Source organism: Dipodomys spectabilis, unplaced genomic scaffold (genome assembly GCF_019054845.1).
Source record: "Dipodomys spectabilis isolate Male_0828 unplaced genomic scaffold, ASM1905484v1 ptg000061l, whole genome shotgun sequence".
NCBI lineage: Eukaryota > Metazoa > Chordata > Mammalia > Rodentia > Heteromyidae > Dipodomys > Dipodomys spectabilis.
In genome coordinates this window covers 4555525-4563505 of record NW_024870738.1, presented here as the reverse complement: position 1 = coordinate 4563505, position 7981 = coordinate 4555525, and the positions used below count along the sequence as shown (strand labels likewise).

Here is a 7981-nt window from a genome sequence, read left to right as displayed (position 1 = left end):
TGCCTAGGCAGCAGAACTAGTAGCAATAAGACTATGTGGAACAATTTAATAAAGCTTTATAGTCATTATCATGCTATGTAGCCTAGCCAGTAAATAATGTTCAAGGTGGAGACTGAATCATCTAAAAAAGTGAAAACAAAAGCAAAAATAACATCCAAGCAATATTCCATTCTCATTAGAATGGACTCTATTTTAGAAAAAAAACTGACTCAAAATGGGGTTACAATGTCAAACTGGTATAATCAAGGCAATGAATTTTAGTTTTGCTTGTTTAGGTCTGCTTATTTTCAGAACATTCCACGTTGATGAGGACTTACTAGCCCTACATGAGATTAGCAGACAACTGCACCTGTAATTTCACAGACAGAAGGTATGAATCTCTTTATAACCTGCAATCCAAGTGTAGTCACATGACTTATTAGTTATAGGAATTTAGGCTAGTCATGGGAAAACTAGGAACTCAGTTTCCTTAGTTATAAAATGGATCAAACAAGTTCTGTCTATACATGTTTTTTTGTGAAGGGTCCATATACAGAGCCTGGTACAATGTATATGCAGTCACAGATACAGTATTTTTAAGAATTGGGAGGGAGTGATTTATATTTCCTTCTCCTTCAAGACAGCAGTGATAGATTAGATTTTCTTCATTCTGTATATAGGAGATTAGATAACAAGAACTGTCCACAATTAGGTAATCAGTGCAAATGACATTTTCCCCAGGGCTGGGCTCAAGCAGACTCTCTGGCTGACTCCCTTTTCTTTAATAAATGACTCTGCTCATTCTATGAGCCAACTCCTCCATCCTATAATTTCATCCCAGACTAGCAAAGGCAGAATATTGCAGTCCAAATGAACTTGTGTGTGTGTGTGTGTGTGTGTGTGTGTGTGTGTGTGTGTGTGTGTGTGCGCGCGCGCACCAGTACCAGGTCTTCAAGTCAGGGCCTCATGCTCCTTGCTTGCTCATGGCCACTTGCCACATGTGATTTATTTCTAGTTTATCTCTAATAGGGCAGACATACATTTTCCCAAGTATGTGGTACTGAGCTTTGAACTCAGGACCTCATGCTTGCTAGGCAGATACTCTACTACTTGATGTATGTCTCTAGTACTTTCTGCTCTTAGTTTTTACCCCCTGATTGCCTGGAGCTGACCTTGGATAGAATCCTCCTATTGATACCTCTGTCATAGCTGGGAATACAGGCATGCATTATCATGACCATCCCTAAAAAATATATTTTATAATTTTGTCAAGTGTCTCAAAGATGAACTCTTCCCTGTATGAAACCCACCCTCATCTCCAAACTTTTTGAAAATTAAACTTTCTTGCATGTCCAATCTTCTAATTTTTCTGGTCCTCAGTTATTTCCCAAAGATAGCATGCTCTTTCAGGGCAGTTATTTTTTCTGGGTCCCATCCTGTAGGTCTTTTTTGTCATTCATAGGGCTTGAACTTGGGGCCTGGGTGCTATCCTGGAGTTCTTTACCTCAAGGCTAGCTCTCTACCATTTTGGGCCACCACAACACCACTTTTGGTTTTTCTGGTGATTAATTGGCGATAATTGTTTCACAGACTTTCCTGCCACAGCTGGCTTTGAATCATGATCCTCAGATCTCAGCCTCCTGAATAGCTAGGATTATAGGCATGATCTACCAGCATCCAGCCCTTAGGTCTTCAGTGGATTTTTTCCATTCTCATAATGAGCTTAAAGAGATCATTTCCAAGTTATTGTCAGTACACTGGCAGGTTCTCAATGGAGAGTGTAGAGAAATTCTAGCAAGTCAGTTCTTGCAGTTGGCAATCACGAGCTGGTTTTCCTACAGAATCACTGTAAGAAAATTTCTCACTTCCTTGCTTCTCAGTTTCTTGGCTTCCGATATTTTCTTGCCTTACCTCTATCACAGGCTTTGTGTCCATCTATTTTTAGCATGGATTATACTTTCTACATTTCAATTTGATCATGTCCATCTTATTTTGTGGTTCAATGAGTTAAATTTGGAGGATTATATCCCCTTAGCCCTTAAATTTGGAGGGTTGTATTCCCCTTTTCCCTTTATCCTCATATTTTATTCAGGAAGTTATCTGAGTAAAGGTGTGTTTCAGTTTTTTTTTTTTTGGGGGGGGGGTCCGGTTATAGGCCCTGAACTCTGGGCCTGGGCACTGTCCCTCAGCTCTTCAGCTCAAGGCTAGCACTCTACCACTAGAGCCACAGCCCCACTTCTGGCTTTTTTCTTTTTGCTTATGTGGTGCTGAAGAATCGAACCCAGGGCCTGAGGCATGCAAGGTAAGCGCTCTACCACTGAGCCACCTTCCCAGCCCCTCAGTTTTTATTTATGTAACATCTTTCTTCTAATATTCAGGTACAATTCCCCTTTTTGTTGCCTGTTTTTCTCCTAATGTGTCTGAGCAGTGAGGAGATTTCACCTCCCTTGAATGTGTAGGGAAATTTATTGTAATTTCTGGACAGATTTCTTCCATTTTATTTTCTTTAAAGTCTTTATTATTATTATTATTATTAAAATTTGGTAACTTTTATTTCTCCAAAGGTATTGAATTAAAATCGTATTTGGTGCAATGAAGCCACACCCATCATTTTTACTAGAGGATCAGTACCTCTACTGTTCTTTACCTATGGTTCTAGTATTGCTCTTAGACTACAATACTACTACTTAGCCAAGGGCTAATCAGTCTGTATGGATCCATGTCCTGGCTCAACCACTTAATTACTGAGTGAGATCTGGCAATTTATATAAGCTCAGTTTCATAATCCATAAAATGACAATGAAACATTTGCCTATAGATTTGTTGTGATACTTAAATACAATATTATAACACTTTTAAAACATTTTCAACAGTTGTTATTTTTTCCTATTCTATAATATGTACAACTTTTCAATAAAATTTAGTGCAGTAGTAGAATTTTTAAGGCTAGGTTATTACCATTTCATCTGAACCTGGAAGACTTGTTTTTCTAGGTGAAGAAATGTTTTCTCTGTGTGAAGGTTTCATAATCACAATGAAGCAGGCCTATGTACCTTGCCATTTAAAGTGACTCCTTTCTTTTCTCTAAGACATACTTGCACTTCAGGATTGAGAACACTGAGCCAGCACTTGAACTTCATCTGGATAGCCACTAAACTCCCTTTGCATTCTATGTTGCTCTGATCCCATGAGTGTGGATGACCAGAATTCCACATGGATACTCTTCAGATTTCTTACCATGTGGGGCAACTATTATTTTCTTATGATCTTGACTGAGTTTTAAACAGGTAAGTGAAGGGGAAGGAGGTATTTTTCATGAAGTAAATCATGGAACTAATGTTTAGCATGGTCATCTCAGAAATAGCAAATGAGCCTTTTTTAAGTTTTCCAAAGCCAGATCAAAAGAGTTAACCTGTATAATGGACAGAGTCTTATACTTAAAAAATGGCTGCAGAAATTAAAATTGATCAGGGAAAAAAGAGAAATTCCATAAAGACAAAGGAAAAGGTCATTTATTTGTCAGAGAATTTCTTTCCCGAGTAATAAGTTTCTTTAAAAATATGCATGAATATAAAAATAAGGGAAGGAGAACTGATTATTAATGGAATTGTCAGAAAAACGTATAAATGCCAACAATACCCCTATAATCCTTATTTCTAGCTTTATTTCATTACTGTAAAATCATAAAACCCTCAGTGTATCTTTAACAGCTTTTTAGGAACATATTAACCAAATGTCCAAGTTTTGATTTGGCCATATAGTGCTGGGACAGCTAAGGTTTTCTAGGATTAATGAATAACATGTCTTTATTTGGTTTACTTAAAGAATCTTTCTAAAATCTGTTTACATATCTGTCATTTCCAGGATTAATTTTTTTATTAGTTCAGCAGATTATTTACTGCTTTGTTCTTCTTTTCCTTTTTTCCTTTTTTTTTTTTTTTTTTGGTCTTTCCTTCTCAGTCAGTGCCCAACCCAAGTTCAAAGGCTGATGAGATAGCAAAACTCACGAGATTTTACTCTAGGGAAAGTTGTTCAGTGGATGGGATCTTGGCGCACGGAGAAAGATGTCACGCTCCTCCTGGCTCCTTCTCAGCCTTATTGCTGTAACTGCTTCTCAGTCTTCCATCGAGGAACTGGCCAAGACATTTTTGGACAATTTTAACCAGGAAGCTGAAGACCTGTCTTATCAAAGTTCACTTGCTTCTTGGAATTATAATACTAATATTACTGAGGAGAATGCCCAAAGAATGGTGAGTTCTCACGGCTTCATAGGGGATATTTGTTGCTTGTAAGTGATTACTGCCTATAAAACTAAATAGGGAAATAAAAGAAATCTTTTAGCATTAAGGTTGTATATTTACCTCTGAATTTTTGGTTTTTAGAATCCCAAATGACTAAACTTAATTGACCTTGGAGTTCATTTGAAAAGTTGTTACAGGATAACATACTGGTCTCAGTCCAGATTCCAGAAATAAGTGAATGGCTTTTATAAAGTTAACAGATTCATAATCAGTGTTCCAAAGCATTTTAGGGAAATGTCATAGTTATTGAGTTAACAATTTTCACTAGCTAGTAATGTCAACAGAAATATATAAAGACTCCTAATAACATATTATGTGAAAAATACAACTGGAGGTTTATTGAAGCACTAGTAGACAGTTAAACTAACTGTGGATTAGGTGAAACTGGATTTGGGAATTATTGCATTGTCACAGATCTCAGAGGGATTTCAACAGGTCATAAAAGGGCCCTCCAAGAAAAAAGATAACTAAACCTGTTCTGAAAAAAATCTCAGAATGCTCTGGGAAAGCAAGATATTTTGCTGGAAAAGTACAAAGGTTTAATAACCTTCTTCTCTCACATATCTCAAAGCAATAATTTTTATACATTTAAATGGTGGAAAATTGAATGATCAGTTAAGGCTTTTGTGTCGGCCATTCAGCAACTTTTTGCTTCAAAAGTCTAGCTTGAAAGCTTATGTGTTGTGTGTTTAAATCAAATCACCGACATTCACTGAACAGAGCAATTCAGAACTGTTGTGTCATTTTCTGTTTTTATTTTTAAGCTCAAGAAAACAGGAGATTTTGACAGCCCAAGATATTTTGTCTTGTCTCACATTTTGATATTACCTCTCTTTTCTGCATTATATCTTTTTGTCTCAATTTTTCTTTGATTTTTGTTGGAGGTAACTGCAGGGTATTGTGTGTTTCTCTTTATTCCCAGCTGAATGTTCATTGTGATAGTAAAAGTGATAAAACCACAGTAAAAGTGATAATACCACAACTAAGAACTCTAAAACCAGACCACATATATACACATCCTGGGTGAACTTGAGCTAGTTCATTAGATTCTCTGGGTCTTAATTTCTTCATTTTTGAAAAGTAAAAAACACTTATATGTGCTTTATTGGGTTTCTTTTCCTTCCTTCCTTTTTTTTTTTTTTTTTTTCGGTCACTCATGGGGCTTGAACTCAAGACCTGGTGCTGTCCCTGAGCTTTTTTGCTACTCTGCCACTTGAGCCACAACACCACTCTTGTTTTTTTCCTGGTTAATTGGAGATGAGAGTTTCATGGACTTTCCTGCCCAGGCTAGCTTTGAACTGCAGTCCTCAGATCTCAGCTTCCTGAAGAGCCAGGATTACAGGCATGAGCCACCAGCACCCAGCTTCTTATTGGGCTTCTGTGAAAAGTAAATATACAAAACTACCTAAATAGTGCTTCTTGCTTGTTGGACATCAAAGAATAGTAAGACATCATTGTTATCAGTGATGGGGAGTCAATTTCTTTTTTGGTGGTACTTGTTTGCTAGGCAAGTACTCCATCACTTGGGCACATACCCAATATGAGGATAATCATATACGTGACTTGAACCTTGGAATTTTGGATAAACATATCATATTACTGTTGGGAGCCCACATGCGGATGAGTCATGTTATGAGATGAATTGTGGTGATGTTTGTTGAAATAATTTTTGGTTCAATGAAGTATTATTATTTTTGAATAGGGTTGTAGTGCAGTGGTAGTGTTCTACTTTTTTTAAAAAAATGTTATCAGGCCAGTGTTAGTGGCTCATGCCTGTAATCTTAAGTACTTAGGAAGCTAAGATCTGAGGACCAAAGTTTGAAGCCAGACTAGGCAAAACGTCCCCAACACTCTCAGGTCTAATTAGCCACCAAAAAACCCACGGGTGGAGTTGTGGCTCAAATGGTAGAGTGCTAGCAGTGAGCAAGAATGCTCAGGGGAAAAGTCTGGAAATGCCTGGGAACACTCTGGGAAAGCAAGATGCTTTGTTGGATAAGTATGAAGGTTTAATCATTTTTTATCTCACAGATCTCAAACCAATATTCTTATAAATTTAAGTGGTGGACAACTGAATGATCACTTAAGAAAAGATTTTTATGTCCTTTATTCAGCAATAGTTTGGTTCAAGTTCAATTCCCAGGACTGGCACAAATTTTTTTAAATGATCTAAGTTGATTAAAGACTAGGAAATCAGAGCAGAAACCACTATAAATAAATCAATTTGAGACAAATGTGAATCTTTTTAAGGAAGAGTGAGTATATTTAAATTGAATAAGCAGTAAGGGACTGGACATCTTCATCGAGCAGTGGTGGAGGGTTTATTACTTATTCAGGTGAACTTGCATGGGAAAAGAGAAAAGGTGAGAGAGAAATGGCTTCTTCTTCTATCTCTGATTACAGATATTGAGATTCTTTAAGGCACTGGGCTGTGTAGATGTTACAAGAGATACCAAAATGAGAAGGTAGCTAGTGCATGTACACTGTGATTGTGTTTGGTATAGTAAGTAGACTTTAGGGACAGCTGGAGTTCAAATTCTAGCTCTGAAGGTTCATTTGCCTCATCTGTAAACCAGAGAATATTATTATCATAATATTAGTAATATAGCCTATACTAGATAGGAATACTGATGTTAGTGAATATGTGATATGTGTACATGTACACGTGACACTTGATATCATGTCACTTGATACTGTCTGGCATTTAACCTTCTCTACATTGCTATTGACAATAACAATATTATTGTTCAAGGGTTTTGCATTCTGGAAAGTCCACAGTCTCTCTGCCATTTCAAGCATTTCAAGTGAGTGCCTTTTTGTTGTTGTTTTCAGTGCTGAGGATGGAACCCAGGGCATAGGACATGCTAGGCAAGCACTCTCAATTTTCAGCCCAGGTGTAGTTTTTAATAAATATTTCCCTGAAAAAAGTCAAATATAGGAGGATCCAGAATCCCCTACCTCTGAAACATTTCTGAAATTCACAGAAGAGCTGCTGGGAGAATATGAACTTGGAGGCCATGCAGTTCCCAGAAGCAGCCATAATGTTCCTTCCTTTGCCTGCTTGTTGGCCTATAACCAGCAGAGAATTCAGGGTCAAGAATTAAGAAATATCAACCTTTTTGTGTATTTTGACAGTAAGCCTTTCCTGCACAAAGGGGAGAACTTGTTCCCATAAATTTACATACTGCTGACTTTATCCTACGCTTTATTTACAGAATAGCATCTGTTGTTATAAGACATGTACTGACTCACTAAATTAAAAAAAAACAATGTGGATTTATTTTAATAAGACTATCTGTTGCACTGGCTTATCTTCTTTGGAGTTAACTATAAATGAACTTATTGGGCAGAGAAAATAACTGAAACTCTGATTCCTTGTGCTTCATATCTTTTAAGCAATAACTGACTGAACTGAAAACCAATAAGATATTTGAAATTACCATTAATATTTAAATGCCATCTAGTATCTATAATCATGAATTTGTTGTAGGTTTATTGCCTCAAAGAAGTTTTACAAATCCTGAAAAAGTTCTCCAATAAAATGAATATTTGTAGTATGTCCACAAAAGGCTTTCCCATATCACTAACACATAGGAAAGTATCAAAAAAGAAAACAATCCAAAATAAAAAGAATAATCATACCATAAAAATTGTGAAAAAAGAAAAAATGGTATATAGTACAATTATATATATGAGAACTAGTC

General features: G+C 36.6%; 1 protein-coding gene across 2 annotated transcripts in view; it reads left to right on the top strand.

Annotated features, from left to right (window-relative positions):
• The first annotated feature begins 3201 nt into the window (after positions 1-3201).
• Positions 3202-7981, top strand: part of Ace2 (angiotensin converting enzyme 2) — a 42055-nt gene continuing 37275 nt past the window's right edge. The window contains exons 1-2 of one of the 2 annotated variants that reach the window (XM_042680522.1): positions 3202-3266; positions 3940-4229. In XM_042680522.1, coding sequence (XP_042536456.1) covers positions 4044-4229 — 186 coding nt within the window. In that variant the 5' untranslated portion in view covers positions 3202-3266; positions 3940-4043. Of the gene's footprint in view, positions 3267-3581; positions 4230-7981 lie in introns of those variants that run through there. The other variant, XM_042680521.1, reaches the window with a different exon arrangement.